Source organism: Melozone crissalis, unplaced genomic scaffold (assembly GCF_028551555.1).
Source record: "Melozone crissalis strain CALT ecotype California unplaced genomic scaffold, PUWL_Pcris_2 ptg000023l_1, whole genome shotgun sequence".
Classification (NCBI taxonomy): domain Eukaryota; kingdom Metazoa; phylum Chordata; class Aves; order Passeriformes; family Passerellidae; genus Melozone; species Melozone crissalis.
In genome coordinates, this window is record NW_026535801.1 from 27060754 (window position 1) to 27081350 (window position 20597).

General features: G+C 45.7%; 1 protein-coding gene across 2 annotated transcripts in view; it reads left to right on the forward strand.

Annotated features, from left to right (window-relative positions):
* The first annotated feature begins 12433 nt into the window (after positions 1 to 12433).
* MARCHF4 (membrane associated ring-CH-type finger 4) overlaps positions 12434 to 20597 on the forward strand; it is a 99811-nt gene continuing 91647 nt past the window's right edge. Inside the window, exon 1 of one of the 2 annotated variants that reach the window (XM_054277552.1) lies at positions 12434 to 12961. In XM_054277552.1, the coding sequence (XP_054133527.1) occupies positions 12503 to 12961 (459 nt within the window). In that variant the 5' untranslated portion in view covers positions 12434 to 12502. The remainder of the gene's footprint in view (positions 12962 to 20597) is intronic. The other variant, XM_054277553.1, reaches the window with a different exon arrangement.

Below are 20597 nucleotides of genomic sequence, written 5' to 3' on the forward strand. Positions count from 1 at the left end.
ATAGTGTTTTAGCAAAATGGTCCTCTGGCATCTAGAAAGATTTACACCACTTTTGGCTTTAAAAGGCTTAATACAGGGTGGTGAGAGAAGGAGTGGCATGAATAGCTTGATGGACTGGTAGTGCAATTAATACTTCTTTGTTCCTGTGGTGGCACAGGTATGCAGGGTTCCTCACAAGTGAGTAGAGCTGAGTTGTACTTTTCTCAGTGGGGCTATAAATAAATATAAATGTTAGACATTGTATGATAAGTAACAAATTTAGTGTTTGTCATGTCAAAATTCAACTACAAGCTCTCATTTGATGTTTTGTGTTACATACCAGTTCTTACCTAACACTGAGAAAGGTTTATTAAAGATCCACTGAAAGTTTGCTCATGACCTGGTTTGAGAATCACAAAAGTTTGTCTAAGCTCAGCTTCTGGGACCCAAGAAACTACTGCTGTTTGGAATATTTATGTCCAGTCAAAAGGATTATAAAGCAAAAGAATGACAACAATTACAGATGAGGAGAATTAGCTTAATTATACAAGAATAAAGGAACTACTTCTCCTATTCAGTATGGCTGTCCACTGAATCCTTCCTTTTGTCTGTACCAGGGATCAGACCCAAGTTTTAGGTGACTGATCATGTGGTTATCACATAGCTGTCTACTATAAAATGCACATTTTGATCCTAGCTTATGTATTGAGGCAATACATTTCCCTTGCTGATCATCTGTTTTAACGACAGTTATTTCTGATGGTCTATTTGACATTTTCCATCTTTCATATTCAGAAGTTGCTCCATATAGCAGCTATTCATATTGCACCACAGAAAGGAGGAAAGTGCAAGAGTTGTCTGATTGGATCTCTTTGTCATGCGAGGGTGCACACATACAGAGACAGTACAAACACTGAGTTTATTGAATAAAAGACAGTCAGTGCAGAAGTGTGGGCTGGGAGTGGGTCTCCTCTTTTAACAGGCAAGAAATTCCTTTTAAGATTATCTTGCAGGAGCTTGATTTAAGACTGAGCATGGAAGAGTGAGGTTTTCTCTTCTCTCTTTTGGTGGAAAAAAATTGAAATGTATTGACCTGGAAAATCCAAGCTCAGAAGCAGCAGCTGGGTTTTCAGCAAGTCCCTTGATTCTTTCCCTGTTGCCCATCTGGATTCACTATAACACGGAGAAATCAAGCATTGCCTCTGAGGTCAAGTGAAGTTTGGAAATGGCCACCATTTCCATGTAATTTTGTGAGGATGGGGCGCTGCTCCGTGCTCTGAGAGCGCTGCTGGATGTCAAGGTCTCTAAGCAGTGGTGGGTATGACTTCTCATTTGCAGAGCTGTTTGCAGAATTGGACCCTGAGCCCTCCTGGAGGGAATTGTGAAGCAATGCACAAATCAAATCAAGATGCTGACTGAGATTGCATCATGGCACAATATCATGCTGACAGAATTTGAGGCTAAAAGCAGTGACATTCATGTCCTGCAATGTCTAATGCTTTGTAAGGTTGTAAAATGACAACCGAGTCCTGGAGGACAAAGACTAACCCCTTGTGCCCTACAAATACTTTCCAGTCACAAACAAGTTAAAGACCAAGTCTTCAAAATCTTCTGATCAGCACCTAAACTTGGTCTCTTAACAGCAGAACAGGTAGTTCCTTCTGAATTTGCAGATGCTGTCAGGTTTTATCCATGGGCCTGACACCTTGCAGTATTAATGTTCCCTGTGGATGCCACCACCTTTTTTTAATAGATTTTCCACACTTTAATTACTTAATTGGCACACAGTCGTATAAGAATTGAAGTGAATTCCTATAGGGCAGTCATACTTTAGACAGGCACCATCTATTTGCAAGCTGAATCAAAAACAACTGGGAAAAGCATTTTCAGTTGTCCCTGCTTCATTCCTGATTTCAGCAACAAAGCTGATATATTGCCAGGTACTGATTCCACTTCCTGGGATTTGTCCAGGTTGAAAACTTATTAGCGTTTATTTGAGGGAAGAGGGAGAGAGAGGAAGAACACAGCTTGTATAAATCAGATTAAAGTATTGACAACTCCTAAGCAATGCTCATTCCAGGAACAAGTTCACTATGTGATAACACCACTGCTATAAAAGAATTGCATTTTGAATGCATGTCACTCTGCAAATACCTGGTGGGTCATGAGTTCTTGAGGCTTAGCTCCTAGAAAAGAAAACAGGATTGCTTAAAAAGTTAAATACTCTAGATGGAGATTGTGTCAATGATTTAATATGTGAGAAACTTAACAGCCATTGGACCCTGCCCTAGTTGATGATTCATAGCCATCTTGGATCAGAGTAGAGTAGAAATTATTGCAGGTGATACAGACTACATGAAAAAATCCAGGTCTTGGCCCAAGCCTAGTGAGCAAAGAATTCCATTCTGTGCCATGATTAACCTTGGCTTGCACATTTCAGTGGGGAGGCACGGTTAAATGCAAACCTAAAAGGACAGACTCCTGTCTCTTCTCTCCATGTGGCTGCTGGATGTCACAACCATGAAATATAATAGTCAGTGTGTGTTAAGAGTCCTCCTCTCTGCCTGGTCCACAAATAATGTACATCTGTCTTTGATTTCGGCTAAAGAGCTCAGCTTGGGCTGCAGACCCTGGTGCTTTTCTCTTGGGAAAACCATCTCTTCTCTCAATGCCCTCAGCAGCAAGGCAGCTTTGCCACTGGTGTCGAGTCTGGGCTTGGCTTCCTGACTGTCAACCTGGCATCTTGTATCAGCACTAAAATGCCCTGTGTTATTTTTATTTGACACCCATATGGATAGCACTGGATAGCAGGGAAGTAGGAAGCAGAATTAATAGAGGGAGCAGTGGATAGCAGGGTGGTAGGAACAAAAAGGGACAGCTGCAGTTGCAAGTAGAGAGCTCTTCAGTGGCTCTACCAGTGTCCCATCCCCTTTCCCTATCCCTTTTTCACACACACACAGAGGCAGTTGAGGAGTGGCAGATGGGGAAAGAAAATAGATAAATAAAAGTGTCAGCAGGATGGATTGATTTGCACTTGGTCTCCTCTCATCTCTCTGAATATGTCTGCTGGTATGTAAAGATCACACAAGCAAGGGACTTAGCACTGACCTGGAAAATTTATATCACTGAACATAAAAATGAATCAAGAAGAAAAATGTAGGAAGGAGGTGGTCAGGGAAGAGAACAAAAGGAGATTAATTTTTTTTCCCTTGTACATCAGGATTTCATTGGGACAGTGATTTTATGGGATCACATGGTGCCAGTGCTACTGCAGGTGCAGCTCTGTTTCAGAGAAGAGACCATGTGGGCAGTATCCTATGCTGAGATCCCTTGAGGTTTTGATCCTTTTCTGCCTAAATGAGGGTTCCCCAAATGGCAGAGCCAGTCAGGGGTAGGCTCAGCAGCAGAGTCCCAACACATGATGGCTTTAGATGGAAAGGACTCCATCTCTGTCTGCACATTCTCCTGATACCCAGGAGGCTCTACCAGTACCTCCACACACCCAAACAACTTCAGAGAGAGCAAGAGAATACATCTCAGTCTACCCTGGGCCAATTCTATTGTGATTTACCAGTTTTTTATTAAGTCTTGATGCTTAGCATGAAAGTCATACCCAGGATCACAAACAGCTTCAACAGTGGAATGAGGTTCAAATTTGGCCTGTGTTTTATGCACGAAAACCTTCATTTTTAGAAAATGCTGGAAACATTTTTCCTAAGGCACCATTCTCCAGGGCATCCTTGCCTCCTTTTCATTGCTAGTTTCTACACAAATGCAGGATCTTTGGTGCTTAGTCACTCTACTGTTCCTGCTGTTTATTGCCTCCAATGGGCATAATTCTCTGCTTAGGAGACCTTTGCGAGTTGCTGCGGAGGAGCCATGGGCTGTTGTCATCCCGTTTCCAGGGGGCAATAAACAGCAGCAGTCAAACTTCCATGCAAGAAAGATTGTGCAATTATTCAGTCATAAAAAGAGGGAAGAAAAATAGAGATATATTGCATGTGTTCTTACTTGCACATCACACAAGGATGTGCAAATTGCTCTCAAAGAGAGCCATGCTATGAGGTAAAATAGTTTCCTACGCGGCACTTCGCTGCCGATTCAAAGGGGGCATTCTCTTGCCTGTGCCTCAGTTTCCCAATATAAATCAAAGGGGTTGTAGCTCTTCCCATCTAGCTTAAGTGCTTTCAGGGCCAAGAATTAATTTATGTCCTTACAAACTCACAGAGTTGTGAGTTTGGCGATTATGCAGGGAGAGATGTGTTTCCTGGGGTTGACAGCTTGTTTTCTCCCTCTGAACAAGAGCACATTGTCTGGGAGGAAGATCCAGAGAGACCACACTAGTCTTAAGATGGAAAGGACTGGTATTAGAGTCAGCCCATCACCACAGTCATCTGCACTATGACCTGAGGGTTAAAAAACATCACCAGAGAGAGCCCAGGCCTGTTAGGAAGGAAGAGCCCCTTTAGCAGCATGGAGTTGTTGCCTACTTGCAGACACTGGCTCAGAAACCATTACTTTTGAGGGTTTCCTTTTAGGGTCTGCAAGACTGAATATTTCTCTCTGCTGGGACCAAGTCATTAGGAGCTGCATGACCCCAAAAACTAGAGATTTCCAGCTCATCAGCACTGAGGGCTCATCCCACAGGGAAACCCAGGCACTCACCACCTTTATGGAGATGTTCAGTTTATGACAGCATTCATCCCTAAAATGCTCCCCCACAATAAAATGTAATTACAAAACTCTTTAACTACATAAGCTTCTAAATCAGTTAATTATCTTGGTAAGAAAATGTGTATGGTTTTGAAATCTCACTTTAATTAACATAAAGTGCATTAGGAAGCAGTAGATCTGGGCCATCACTTGGATGTAACAGTCTCTCACTTCATGTGCTCCTAAGGCCCTGGGAGAGTGTCAATGTGATGTTTAAGCTCCCTTTCAAATACTGTGTCTGGGCCACATGCAAGGCCAAGACCTCCTTTTCAGAACAAAGTTTCCATTCTGAGGTACTATTGGGGGATGCTCCTTAGAAATGCAATGGTCAAAAATCAATTCCTCTTTCCATGGATGTAAATCCACTAATTTTTCCCACTCTTCTATTTCCCTCTGCTTTCATCGTCTGCACTATGCCACCTCCAATAACCCTGCCTTTAAATCCACACTCCTCTTTTCCTGTTGGAGCCTTCAGTTCATTCATTGACAGACACTGCACTTGTCCTTTGTGCAAAGTTGTGGGGAGAGGTCACCAAGGAGAGTGACACCTGCCAGTGGAACCTTTGTGCACTTTTTAATGACAGTTGTGATCTTTTCTGTGTTTCTGATGTGTGTTGGAGCATAGTCAGGGCAAGAGAGGAGATAATGCAGTATTTTAACAGGCTGTGGGTGAGCCCTGTGTTTTGTGCCTGACACTTCCAGGCAGTTGTGGAAGCCTACTGCCTTCTTCTGTGAAAATGATGTGGAGCTGGTGCATATGGTGGGTATGCACAAGGAGACACTAGGATGTCCTCCTGCAATGTACTTCAGTGTGCCTTTCTCTCATCTCCAGTGACCCTGCTCTTCTCAAGACCCATTTTATGCAATAAAGATCATTTAGGAGACACCTAAAAAGGTCTTCTCATGTCTGGGTCTTGGCCTCTGCCAACATGGAAACCCACCTACTGCTGATGAAGCTAAGGAGATTATCTGGCTTGTAAGCAACTTCACTACCTGCACTGTATTTATGCAGCATGTGTATATCTGCCTGCTGATCCAGAAACAAGGTGCTGTAGATGGGGAAGCTATCTGGGCAGCCTAAGATGTTAAATCCTAAGATTGGTAAGAATTTGGAGAAACAGTCTCAAATATCCAAATATTCATTATACTGAAGGAGAATTGTAGCTCAAGAAGGATCTTAGCTCAGCACAAGATTCACAGGATTAATCTCCTGGACATACTGGTGTGGTGACTCCGTGCACTACCCCTTTATGCCAGATACAGATCCTCCTGAGGACAGACTATCAATCTTCCCATACAAAACTGTTGCTTTTTTCTCGAGGATGGCAGTGTTGTGCCAGATGATGGTCCTAGGGGGAACATCCTCAGTGTTTCTGTGTCTGCTGATGAACCCTGGTAACTAAGCAAATGCTGGATGACATGCTGGATCCTTTCTGTTCCCCTGGATTTGGAGAGCATGGGATATCTCTCAGGATCAGCCCCTAATGAGCTTGTTTAACAACATTCATTTTACTCTAAATCCATCAGACAAGTGTAAGCCAGTTCTAGGTCTGTTGTGTGTCACTAAAATAACATACATCTGAGAAAGCAATTAGACACTTGAAACAAATTTGACTTGACTTAGGAGAGGAGTGGAAACATCCAAGGGACTTTTGATTATATACTTTCCTTTTTTTTAATGTCTAATTTTCAGGTCCTTTTAGGCTTGGAATTTCATGACAATTACTACATTCCTGGAGAGTTAAATCCACTCAGCATTTGGCTGAATGCCTTCTGAAGAGATCCTGAAACTCACCATCTATTGCAGCTGCTCTGTTCCAGTCAGAGTTCTGACTAGTCATCCAAGGGGACAAGGAATTCCTTTTGTAGGAGGTAGTGTAGGACTTGTTACCAGGAAAGCTCCATGTTTGAAATTGTCTAGTCCTGAAGAGAAGTGCTGTGGCACTGCAAGTTTGAATTTTAAATCCAGAGCCTAAAGAAAGAAAAAGTGGGGGCTGTCCTCATCAGCAGTAGTATCTTCTCACCCACATTCTCCTGCACATTGACTGGCCTCAAGCCTGCTTGTAGAGAAAGCTCTAAAACAAAGACATGGATTTCTTCCTGAACCCAGGCAAAAAGATGTGCAGTTGTACTTCGCTTTTCTTGGGGTCCTTTTGCTGGACATGCCTGATTTTTCAAAGAAGAACCAATTTTTTTCTCTCCCCTTTGTAGAGAGCAAGCTGCCATGGAAATAGAAAATTTTGTTCTGTATCAATTCAGAGACAGACCATGATTTTTGCAGGAAGAGAGCAAGTGGAAGTTCAGTCCCTGCCGGGGGAGAAAGCAATAGCACAGGAACTCCCTGTGTGCAGTGGGCAATGACTTTTGCTCCAGTCCAAGACAGCAGATACACCAAGGCACAAAACTCCAGAAATTATTTGTGTTCTCCTCTGAGATTATTCCAGTCAATATATAGATTATTTCTGAATGTTTAGAAGATGCATAACCCCCATCTTCTCAACCCAGCTTTCCAGCAGCAACATCCTTTGCATCAGCACATTTGCAACTGCCCAGAAAGAAAGAAAGAAAGAAAAAAAAAAAAAAAAAAAAAAAAAAAAAAAAAAAAAGTGTCAGAGCTTCCCCCTGGCCCCTGGCTGCATCTGCCCACAGGCTTCCTCAACTGAGTTATGGTAATTACATCACTTGAGATTTATTTAATATCTCTGTCCGGGAAAAAGAACTAGGAAGTCTGGCTGTGACAAGCAATCAGAGGGTACTCAGCTGATGAGCAGCTCCCCATCATTGAGAGAGCAGCAGGAACCTTCAATGTATTGGATTTAAGTAATGGTTTGCCAGAGGGATGGGGCCCATGCCACGGCAATCAAAGCTACTCTGCACCATTAAGGAGCTGTAAGTGGAGCAGGAGGCGCAGTGCAGCTATTGACCGAGTAGGTGGGCATGAAAATGGGTTTAGGTAACTGTTTCCTGAGAGATGGAAAACACAAAGGAATGTTTCTCTGGCAGCTTTCTGGCTCCCTGATCCTCTCTGTCCACATCAGCATTTATATTGTCTGTCTCTCACATGCTTGTGCACAATGACCAGTGTGCTGGGTTCAATCTGTTCAGCTGCAGTCCACATAATGTTTTCCTGCTTGCATTTGCCCTCTTCCTATCTCTGCCATTTTTTAAAAAATCCCTGAACTAACAACATAAAAAAATGAAAATAAAAATTTGTTTATGTGATTTTATATCAAGCTGCCACACAGGCAGACCAAGTATTCATGCAGCTCTAGCCACTTTTTTTCTTGCTTCCTCCACCCCCTCTCCGCTGAGCCATGGCTTGTACAGAGAGGTGAAGAGGAGGCACATGAATAGCAATACTTTTTTTGTCCTTGTTGAGGGAGTAGCTAAGGGCAAATGGGCCCACACGGTGCCTTAGATAACCAGTGTCTGCTGTGAGACCAACCTGCAGCCTGACACCTGAATCCTTCTATAACAAACAGTCCTGCCAAGATGCCTGGACATATCCCAGTCTAATTTCCTAGTCAGTAGCTTGGATGTAAGCAACCAAGAGGAACCAGTTATCCACTCTCAGCTGATTGAGTCATGTGTTTTTCCTTCCTCTTTGGGTACCCGAGGAGGGCAGAGGTAGTGTCTGCCAGAGGTGATGCCTCCCATGGTTGTCCTCCCAATGTTTACCTCTTGCCTGTTAGTGGGCTCAAGAGACAATGAATCAAAACTCCCAGAAACAGGTCCTTCTGCAAAAGAAGGTGCTGCCCATCATTTGCTGCACATTGCTTCCTGTGAAGCAAAATTAGGAAGGCTGAACTGGCCTCCTAACACATCCTGACTCTCACTGGGATCTCACCAAAGTGTCTTTGGCCAGCTCTTTCCAGTGCAAACATTTTAAGTGAGACACCTTGATCCATACCAAAGGGCCTGAATGCAGCACCCAAGTGTGACAACATTGGCAGCTGTCCCATTTACCAAAACAGAAATAATACCCACTCACCTCAGGGAAGCATATGGAGCACTTCCGATTTATTATTTGTTTTATTTATTTTGTCACATTTATCAGCCATTCAACTCTCTGGGCACACAGCCCATACATTAAAACCCAGAGTATAACACAAAGATCTCCTCTAGCCTGAGAATATCCTTTCTGTAAAACCAGGCCTGGGCAGGAGGGAAGGATGAAAGATGCTTTACACAAGAGAAGGATGACAACAATATATTTTTCTCCAGTTCTATTATTGATGGAACCATTCTGAAAATGTTGGTGACATCAAGACAAGATGGGAGCAATAAAAAGCATGGGGGGTGGTGGTGGAAAGCCATCCTGGAGCATGGACACAGAGACTCAGCCTCTAGCCAGCCTGTCTCACATACAGGAAGTCTCTAAAATGCTCTTTCCATTATTATTTCTCTAATGACCCCATTAGACACGTATGAAATTCTGAGAAGCTGTAATATGTTGTAGACAGCTACACTGGCAAATCTGCCCAGCTTTTCTGAGGAACGGCAGGCTGCATTGATGAATGTTTTAAAGCATCCCAATGTGTAATTTATTTCCTGGAAATTAATTGCATGTGCTGGTTTCATTTTCCTGTAGCAAATAATCAGTCTGCTCCTTTTTAATTAGGTAACAACATAGATTCCTCTACTAATCATGACACGATGTTTTATGCACATCATGTCTTTTTCTATGGGTAACAATTTCAAATCATTGTCTAGGGCCCAGCACAACTTTAAAGAGACATGAGATTATTTATCAGTGGTATTGCCTGGGTCACTGCCAATGAAGACCTTGTACACAAGACCAGTTAAAGTACCCAGACTGGGCATTGGCGCAGGCAATGGCCTCCTCAAGGAGAAGTTTAAGGAAGAAACCAAATTAAATGAAATTTCAATGGCATTGTCATGATGTCAGACCCAGGCGCCAAGAGGTGTGTCTCATCTTGCAGGTATTCACTGGTCCCTGAGCTGAGCTATTGCACTGACATTAGCCAGATTGCATAGACTGGATCAATAATACTTTTGGTCCACATGAAACTCAGCACCTTTGTCAGCTGTTCCAGCTGGAATGCAAATACCAAATTCCAGTTGAGACCTAAGTTCCCCCTCGCATTCAGAGGCTGCAGGGTCTGCATGGACACACAGACATCGCAGGATGGGGTGGGGAAAGCCACTTCTGATGATTGCAGAGAAGAGCAATGGCCAACAGCAGCTGCTACTTAAAATTTTCAAACAGGCTGAGAGAGTAAAAACTATTGGCCTTGACATCCATTCATTACTTGCAGCAAAACTCTAATTAAGCAATAGTGTTCAGTCATATTTACCCTCCACTGGGCTACAAGGAACCCATATTTCTACTGAAATACATGCTACTGAAACAAAACAAATCTATCAGCAAAAAACGCTGCTGGAGTAAAATGTAATAATGATATCATAGCTATTAGACCGTGAAAACCCCTGCAACAAATTAGTCTGCTAGGGAAAAGTTTGTTGGTGGGGTTTCGGCTTCCTGCTGGGAACACGTAAAACCCTCACCACTACCCGAGACACCGCCGCACCTGCGGCCTCTGCCTCCTGGCCCTGGAAGTTCCCGTGTGTCACAGGACCCGCAGCGGCCGGTGGGAGCTGGAAACCCGCCTGGAACACGCCGGGGCGCCGAGGCTTTGCCGCCTTCCGGGTGCCCTCGGCGGCGAGGCCGCGTCCCGCAGGGCCGGGCTCGGCGGGGCCGGAGCGGGGCTCCGCGGGGCTGGAACGGGGCTCGGCGAGGGCGGTGCGGAGCTCGGCGGGGCTCGGCAAGGCCGGTGCGCGGCTCGGCGGGGCCGGTGCGGAGCTCGGCGGGGCCGGTGCGGGGCTCGGCGGGACAGGTGCGGGGCCGGTGCGGAGCTCGGCGGGGCTCGGCGGGCGGGCCGGGGGCGCAGCGCCGGCGGAGCCTCCGCGCCCCGCCCCGCGCCGCCCCGCCCGGCGGAGCTGTCCGCGCCCCGTGGTGCTGAAGCCGCAGCGCCCGCCCAGCCCCTTCCCCGCCCCTCCTCCCTTCCTCCCCGGCGTGGGCTCTCGCAGGCAGCCGGCAGCTCGGGGCATCAAAGGTTGGGAAGGGCTCCATTCCTCGCTTTGATTCTCCCCCTCTCACACCGCCTTTTTGCTTTTTCTTTCTCTCTCTTCTTCTTTTTTTTTTTTTTTTTTTTTTTCCTCAAGCTGGGGGAGGAAGAAGAGCGCGGCCACGTCCCACCCCTCCCTTCCTGCAAATCCCCGCTCGCACTGCAAACAATCTGCCTTCCCCATTGCATCCAAGGGAGATAGCAACAGCAACATCATCACGGCAAGCCGGATGGGAGAGCGGAGAGGAGGCTGCTGCTGAGGGAGGAAGGCACACACGCACACACCAGCTCGATGTTGCCAAAGCGGTAGGAACCGCACGAAAAATAAGCCATGCTGCCCCATGTGTCTGGCGCATTGTGCTCCATCCGAGCCTTTTAGGAGAAAGAAGAGAATTATCTGCTTCGCTTTTTTTTTCCCTGCCAGCGAGAGTGCGACAGACTTGCGATGGTTGAATGTCAATGCCTGTGAGAGAGAGCAACAGTCAGAGCAGGAGGAGGACAGAAGGGGAGGAAAATGAAGGTGGGGACGGTGGAGGAGAGAAAGAAGGAGCCTCGTCCAATGCATCAAAAGGAGGTCCCTGCAATTGCTGATAGAGCCCTGACCGCCTCGCCATCCACAATGGTCTGTACAAGCTGCCAATGCGTTTGATGACGTTCCTGTTTTGTGAAAGGAGGAAAGGAAACGTGACCATGTAAGATCCACGTTTCCCCGGTCAATTACATGCGAAGAATAGATCCGATTTCGACGTGGGTTTTTGGTCCAGGATGGTAACAGCTTAGGGAATAATACAGCCGCCTTCCCTCATCAGTTTCGCCCTGATATTTTTTTTGTGTGTGGTCCAGACAGCTGCTGGAATAGAGAAGGTCAGAATATATAAATATATATAAAATATATATGATATATATATTATATATATAAAAATATATTTGTCTCAGTACATCTGGGATTAAGCTCATTGAATGCTAATTATTTCTTTCCGGACTTTTAATATTTACAATGAAATCTTTTAAAGGCAACGGTAAAATCTGAAGCCACCTGGGAGCACAGTGTTGAAAACGTAGGGTGTTTTCCCACAAACAATGTGAAGGTCTTTTTTGTCAAAGAGGCAATTTTGATAATAACAACAGCTACCAATTTTGCATTTTGATAGCCAGACCAGCTGCTATTTTGTCTGGATGCACACCGGGAATCGTGTGATCGGGTTTTATTTTTTAATTGAAAAAAAATTATTATAAAATAGAAGAAAAAGGAAAATTACTTGAGATGCCAAATACTGTCGAGAGAACCATATTCTCTCTCCTCCCCACACCCACCGGAGACGTGGACCCTTCTTTTTTACAGGCTTAGGAGTTGCGAGAGCTGATCGGGGGCTTTCTCCCGAGACCGCCGCCTGCGCCCCTGGACCCTCGGGCGTGGGAGATTTATTTCCTCCTCCCGCTGATTTCTAAGCAAACTTGTGGAGGGGGGAAAGGATCCCTCGGCAGCACAGAGTCGTTTTTTTTCCTGGTGTGGATTTTTTTTTTTTCAATCGCCGTCCCCGCCGGGTCGCAGCGGGCTGCCGGGGACTCGGCCCCCTCGCCCTCCGGCTCTGCTTTTGTGCGTTCCCCGGCGGCCAGCGCAGCCCCCCCGGCACTGCGGCCGCCGCGGAGCCCCCCCGGCCGCGGGGCGCCCGGCTCCTGCCCTTTTCTTTCCCCCGTGCCCGCCTGCCAAGGAAAGGCACATGTTAATACCACCCGGCGCGGGCATTTTCTGCTACTGCTGCTGCGGGCTCCTCCGTCCGAGACAGATGTTGCGAAACCAAGGCCTCCTCAAGTGCCGCTGCCGCATGCTCTTCAATGACCTGAAGGTCTTCCTGCTGCGGAGACCCCCCGCGCCGCCGCCGCCCTCCCCGCCGCCGCCGCTCCCCATGCCCGGCGGCGCAGAGGCGGCGGCGGGGGCCGCACCGCCCGGGGGGCGCGGGCCCGGCTGGCGGGCGGCGGGCGGCGGCGGCGGCGCGGGCAGCCCGGCCGCCGAGGAGTGGGGCAGCCCCGCCGGGGAGCCGCCCGCCTCCCTGCCCAGCAGCACCTCCTCGGATGACTTCGGCAAGGGCAAGGCCGAGGACCGCTACTCGCTGGGCAGCAGCGTCGACAGCGGCATCCGCACCCCGCTCTGCAGGATCTGCTTCCAGGGGCCCGAGCAGGTGAGAGACCGCGGGCGGTGGGGGCCGCGGCGGGCCCGGTGGCAGCGATGCTCCGGCCTGAGGGACCCGGGGCCTGCTGCTCCTTGAGGGGCTGTCCCTGTTGACAGCCTGGAGCCGAAACCCAGAGGGGCTCTGCCTTCTGCCCAGGCCCCGGGCTCCAGATTTTGCATCTCGGTAGTGTTTCCCAGGGAGGTGTGGGGTGGAGGCGTGCTCCGTCCTTTTCTGCTTCCCGGCAGCCTTGCCCCGGGCACTCATGCCCAGCCTGAGAGCCGTACAGCCGTGGCATGGCAGGAGGGACACGCTGGCACCTTCATGGAGCAGAGCACACCTCAGCAAGGGAGGCTGTTCCCTGCTTTGTGGGTACCTAGTCGCAATGATTCCAAAAGTGATGCAGGGGAGGAGTTTAATGTGCTCTTTGCTTTTAAAAATACAACTTGAGTCTGTACAAAACACGTGGCACAAGATAACCCCACTTCAGTGTTTCCCAGGGGATGGCTAATAGGGACTGTGCAGGTGCTCCACTGCTCCCGTGCTCCCAGTTGCACTATCTGCAGGAGAAACACAGCTAGCTGTGATTGTACCTGCTGAAAATGCAGCCTTGAGGCGCTCCATGGTACAGACTGAGGTTAGGCCAGTGAAGTTTCTCTCCACCACACAGGAGAATGAAACAAATGCAACCATGCTAGAATATAAGATGCCACCCTGGAGCGTTATGCTCCGTATTTAATGACAATTAAAAGCATCTCATGTATTTTAGGGCTGGCAACTTCCTTACAGAGATGCACCCAGCAACATTTGTACCTAACATGACACAGCTTGCAGATGCAAGGAAGGCTATAGACCTCCTCTTGTGGGATCAAGCCCATATGTGCAGATAACCATTATTACTCAGGATAATTTCATTACCTGTCATAATCCTTGTATGAAAAAGTGTTGCCAAGTTCAACTTGACTATTTCCATTTTGGGCACAGATTCTGGCATGTAAGGTGATACGTTGAAATCTTATGCAAAATGGGTTTTACCCCAGGTGTTCTTTCCCCTTCATGGACCTGCGTGCCCTGCTAAGGAGAAAACCAGTGCTCATTTGAAAGTGGCCATGCTCTGGCACATGCCCTGCCTTTCCCCAAGTTGCCTACATCTGTAATGCAGTGATTGTGCCTTCCCTTATGTTGGTTTGAGGATGGTGGTGATGGGTGCTGGAAAGTGGGGAATGGGCTTCCATTCTTCCTTGCCCCCAACCAATCCCAATATGCACAGCCCTGCTGGATGTGTGATACCAAGGGTTCCATAGGTCCCAGCTCAGTGCTCAATGGACTGTAGCCTTCTCTAATGGTTTATGCAGCTGGCAGCTGTGAGACACAGCTTTCACCGCAGGATTTCAGATGGGAGTGGAGGAAATAATTCTTTTTTGGAGATACTGTGCACCTTCTTCTCTTGCTTGTCTTGTCCTCATCTCTTCTAAAAGTTGGAAGCCATGCAATTCACTTCCTGGGAATTTACATTATTCCACATTTCTAGTACTCTTCCCTGGCTTGCCATTCTGCCTGTGTACACAAGACGTAGGCACCTCCGAGATTGGCATACGTGTCAGAGCAAATAGAGCCTAAGCAGAATGAAAAGGTAGCTTGCTTGCTTGGAGAACATTAATGCTTGAAAATAATTGGATGCTAATTTTCACTCTGAAAACCAGTGTAGGTTGCATTGTAAAAGTGAGACTATTTGCTGACCATCTGCCAGCCTACCTGAGTGAGGAGCTGAGCAGATGTGACTGGCATCTCATAACACTTTCACCAGGATTTCTCTTTTTTGATTCTCACAGTTTCTGACCAATACAATAATATATTTGCAGCTGTATTCTGCCACTCCTCCTTGAGCAGTACCTTATTCCACAAATAATTTTTTTGTTCACTGGCATTGCTTGAGGAGTATTTGAAACCTTTGCCCCTGCAGCAGCTGGGAAGCACCAGTCATTATGGACACCCAGACTGTGGGGTTTCAAAGCACAGCCAGATCCTGACACAGCTTCCTGGAAGTACAGTTCAGAATAACTGAGCACTGAATTGGTGCAGCTGATGTCAAGACCTGCAGTTTGGTTTATTTGGTGCTTATGTCAATAAAACTCCAACAGGGCTAAATCCCACATTCCTTGTTCCTTTTTGTTATGGTGTTTATTACTGGTTTAGCCTTTATTTCCCATTTTTTTTTACAGCTCAACAGCTGACCAAAGACTCTTCATATTTTGGACCCTCACAACTGTAAAAGTTATAGATGCACATTATTCTGTACCACCCCTGCCAAGATCATGATGAAAATTTATCTGCTTGGAAACAAAATATAATTGCTATTTCTTTACTCTGCTGATTAATAACAATGACAGATCTAAACAGTATTTTATTTACCTGTCAAAACCATCTGAATTTGCTGCAGCTGTGGGCAAATTTGCTGGGCTGCATCACAGTAACAAGAACAAAATCCTTCATTATAAACTGACTGTTAGGCGCTCTAAGCTTATTTACTCAGATAAAATGACAGTGAGTCTCCAAAAGATGTTTTAATCCTGTTTTGATATAAAGAAGTCCCAACCAAAACAACAGCCAAAAAGGTTTCTCAGTAATCTGGCTTTGCAAGTAGGTTTTATTTAGTATCTAATGCAAAATAAAATCAGTAGGGATTTTTGCTTGAAATTTATGATTGCCCAGCATGCATGATACTTCAGGCTACTGAATTGCTTATATTTTAAGCTCCTCATGTTGGTTCTTATGGGCAAGCTGATTCTTCCATTTAAAAATATGCTGAGGACCATAGGAAGGAGGAAAACTCATTATTGTGAAACTGTTCTGATCCTTGCGTGTTAGTCAGGAGAAACCAGGGATGTGGGCAAGAAAAGAGTGGATCTGATGACCAGGGGATCACAGCATCTGGGCTCGTGTTTTGAGGACATGAAGGGCAAACTCTGCTCAGGTCTGACAGTTGAAAAAGGCAGCTGCTTTCATTGAAAATGAGAGCTAAACATGGTTGAAGCTGAGGGACTGAACTCAGCTCTTGGCAATGGCATTTCCTTTCAGGGACTTGCTTGGCATTTTCAAAGGTTTCAATGACTGAACATCCTGCACCATTGTGTCAGCAAATTCTGAGACCCTGGATGGAGCAGCAAAGCTCTGGGGAGAAAGTGAGGAAGAAAAATGCTGGAGTATTCTGTTTTGGTTAATGCTTAGTGTTTGTAGAATTTTGTCTGCTTTCCTGGATCTCTGACAATGTTCTGCAAGAGAAAGAAACTAAGATGAGCTCCTCTCTGACAAATGTTTTACAGTATTTGGTATGGTTCCAAGCTGAAAGCAAGTCATGTGGATTATCAGAAAAAGACATGGGTGAAAAGTCCCTTTGCATCAGGGGATAAACTGTTAGCCCACGTCACAAGGAGTTAGCTGTGCTGTGGAGTTTAGGGTCTCAGAAGTGGTGCTTTCAGCTGCGCTGGAAATAAATAGAAAACCATTCTAAATGAAACTGGGATAATTTGGAAAGCCATGTGTTTTGAGATTTTTTGTTATATTGTCAGTTAGAGCGTGTGCACGTCTTTTCTTACCTATCATTTTCAGTCTGCATTTCTCTTTCTCTTTTTGGGGAAAGATGCTGGAAAGATGGAGATTTGAAAAGTCAATAGTGGTAGATTTAGTTGGCTATGGAGGATCAGAGAGAATTGTAGACTCTTTCCTGCAGGCTGGTAGCTTGGGCTTAGCTCAGTATTCAATAGAAATGCTTGGATGAAGACTGTTCTTCCCATCAAATTTCCTGCTAGACTTTTGGGACACCAGTTCCTTAATATGAGAACATGAAAACCTTCAAGAAAATTGGAAGGGAAGGTAACTTAAAATGGATATTGAGACATGCATTTCCATGTGAGATGTAACTGGGCTGTGGAGCTCCCTGCTGCAGGAACAAAGAAAGAGCTAAAGTTTAATGAAGTATTATAAAGCCATGTGATTATTATGAATATCTAGAGTTGTCACAATTCATGATAACACTTCTTAAAGTAAAATTCATTCTTCACATCTGAAGCCAGTCTAGAGATCAGGGTAGGACTGACTTAGGAGCAGGGCCCTGGGGCTGGTGTCTTGCCCCACAGCTCACCAGCCTCCTGTGCCTGACCAGTGAGATCCACCCCTTCCAGGTGCATGTCTGGATTTCATGCTCATGTAAGTTGATGTCTTCAGTGTGTAGGCACCTGCCATGTTCAGGACTTCTCTAGAATTAAAGTGACCTCAAATTATCCATCCTGGACTCACACACGTTCTTGGGGCCCTGTGTAGGTTCAGGGAATGGTCAGTACCACTGAACAGCTGCTCACTGGCCTGTGTTACTTGAAATAGCTGGTGAGAATGTCAGCTTCTTCCTGGTACAGACATGAGCAAAAAGCATCATCAGCTCCCTGCATGGTAGGGTCTGCAGAGAAGGCATGAGCTAAGGTCAGGAGATACTGCTGGTATACAGACTGGGCTCTCAGCAGCACAGAGGAGTGGAGGAGGTGTCTGGGATACCTGATTTCTGATTTGCAATGTTTCAAGATTGAGGAAAATGAAGTACTAGAGTGAGACAAAGAGGAAAAGAGTCTGTGTCAGAATTGAGGGCACAAGTATGATAATGAATGAGTGGAAGAAGAAACAACTGTGCAACCAGTATCACAAGCGTGTCTAAAGCCCAGAAAACTTGCAAATATAGATGTTGGTGCTTCACAGGGTCTGTCCAAACTGGCTAGACCATCAGGACACTGTTTTCAAACATGCTGAATCACATGACAGTGCAGGCTTCCATCCATGACCTTTTCATAGGTGTGTTCCCACAGGATTCATTTCTTTGCTGTTAGAAAGGGAATAATTCATTAGAAAACAGCCAGTCCTGCTAAAACTGAAGAATATGAGATGCTGGAATGAAGCCATTTAGATTTCAATCTATATTTTGTAATTTATGGGAGAAAGAAAGAAAGAAAGAGAGGATGCTTTCTGTGACATTCAGTCCGTCTCTCTGCCTTTCCATCTTTGAATCTTAACACCTCTATAGCTACCTCTCCTCTTTCACCTGTCCCAGGATGAAATCCGTACTGTGCAGGCAGAACATTTTTGGTTTTGGCAAAAGCTTTGCTTGAGCCATCAACTGAATGGAGCCCAGGATGTCATCTATTTTAGATTTAGTTGCTGTTGCCACAGAGTTGATTGGCAAAGCTCCCATTAACTTCAACAGCAAAAGTGTAGGCATCCAGTAGCAAGGACCTGACCCCTGTATTTCAATAATGTTGTGTGCACAGCGGGGTTTCTATAAATAATAGTGAAAGCCACTAATCCCATTGACTTTTAATTGCTCTGGAAGACAAGGTTTTCACCTTTTGTGCCTGCTGAAACTCTGATGCCTGACCCATTTATTTCAGTGCCACTAGCTAACCTGAGCAGCAGTTTTTCTTTTCCTTCACTTTTCCCTGTATAAAAAGCTTCATGAAGGAACTTGTCTATGTGTCACTGTTTCTTAAATATACATTTCAGACCATGATTAACAGTGGCTGATGTCAGTTAGTGACAGAACAAGCAATGCAAAAGCTTGTAGCTCCATTGTTTGCATCTGTAGAGTCACTGTTATTTCCACAAAGGCAACACTTGCCTCTGGAAGGGCTCTGTTCATACAAAACTGAATTGCATTTAGGTTGTCTTTTTAGCAAAAATTCATTCCCAGCAAGGGCCTCCTCTGTGGCAGCCTTTTGCTCACATCGGTGTTTTTGCATTCAAGGCTGGCACAGTCCAGAAGTCAGAAATGGTCGTGCCAAAAATCTGTGATACTGTGTGTCCTATGTGCCTGCTGCATGTCTCCATTCCTGCTACGCCTGTAGTAAGATAATAAAATGTAATTGTTAGTGGTCCATGTCTGTGACCATCCCATCCCTTTATTATCTGGCTGCCACAGGAATAAAGCCGTGTGATGGTGTGAGCTGTTACAGGTTGTGCTCATCAGCCCTCCTCTAAACCTACTGGCTAATGACAGCCACATCTGGCTGAGAGTGCAGATCTGAAAGGCATCAAATTCCTGTATGCTTCATGAAAACTAGCTGGGTGAAGAAGAGGAAAGCTAGAAATGTCCTGCTGAGAGAGAGATTACAGCATTATCTGTGCTAGACACTGTAGAGTCTGTGGAGGAGAGAGCTTCAGATGGAACAGCAGCTGTAATAGGAATGTGTATCCCATTAGACAAAAAAAGAATAACCCCATCATGATATGGTTTCCATGGGAAACCAGACTTACAGAATAGCTTGTTAACTTTTTATCTTTCTCCTTTTCCTTTGTTAATCAGAATTGCTTACCTAAAATGAATTGCTTGATGCTGAAGACTTTCTTATCTTCCCCCATCTTTTCACAACCTACCTTTTATCCTTTTCTGATCTATCACTGGTTACAGTAGAACAGATTACACTGTTGGTTGGAGAGTGATGACTGATGACTTTCTTCTGGTGAAGAAAGTAACAGCAGGACCTGGAAACCTCTGTAGATAATAAATGGACTGTCCCCATGCCCCTCTGTGAAAAGTGATGAGATAAGGCAAAATCATGGTGGGCAAACTGGTTCTAGTGACAAGGCCCCTATACTGAAATTGTCACACATCTTCTGTCATGTCATTTCTTGTTCTTTACCCTCTCACCTCCTCTTCCTTCTTTTCTTCTTGGCCAAAGCCAGTAGCCACATCAGAGCTTGGTTTCACCCATCCTATCTGTCTCTATCTGCACAGGTTCTCCTATGGCCTATGAACCATCAAATCCAAGCCTCCTCTCTGTGCAGCTTGGAACGCAGGTGACATTGCTCCCAACAGTCACACAAGCTCAACTTGCTTCCCTGGCTGGGGAGTGAGAGATGGTACAGAATGGGAAAATAATACCAAATTAAAAAAGGGCTTACAAATTAGAATTTCCTACATCTAGTACCTTGTGTTTATTGTAGGAAGCAGGCTGTGCTTGGGGAAGACTTTGTAAACCCCATGGAGGATGGGGTAGTTGTATCTTGAAGGGATCCCTGAGAAAGTTTTGTCTCCTCTGTAGAGTTACTTTGCAGGGAATGTCCATTTTGGTTGGAGAACTGGACTGTCAGACATACTTATTTCCATGGAGTTACAGACATAAGCAAAACAACTTTGCAGAACATGACAGAGAAAACAAACTTGATATTCAGCCAGTTTGGAGGTCAAGCACTGCTACGGCCCTTGTGGTTTCTTTGCCATGCTGCTCTTAGCAAAAGATTACCAAGGTCTGCTTGATTGACAGTGTGTTCATGTTTAATGTGAGGCCATGAGGTCACCTTTCCCATGCAGAAAGTATGTGCCATTAGCCCAGAGGTCAGTCAGTGCTAGAGGCACCTCTAAGGGTTCCGGTGCTCTGAGCATTTGGAGGTGTTTGTCCCCACTGTTTGCAGACAGTCCTGTGGCCACAGCCTCTGTCAAGTAATTTCTTAGGATTGCCATTGTAACCTCTGGTACTCTGTGGGTTTAGCTTATGTTTATGAATGTGTGCACTGGTCATGCCCAAGCCTGGGGCAGTGCCCTCTACCTGTCCAAAATCCTGACAGAGGCTAATCTAACCAGTTCTTAAGGATGGGCATAGTTGGAGAA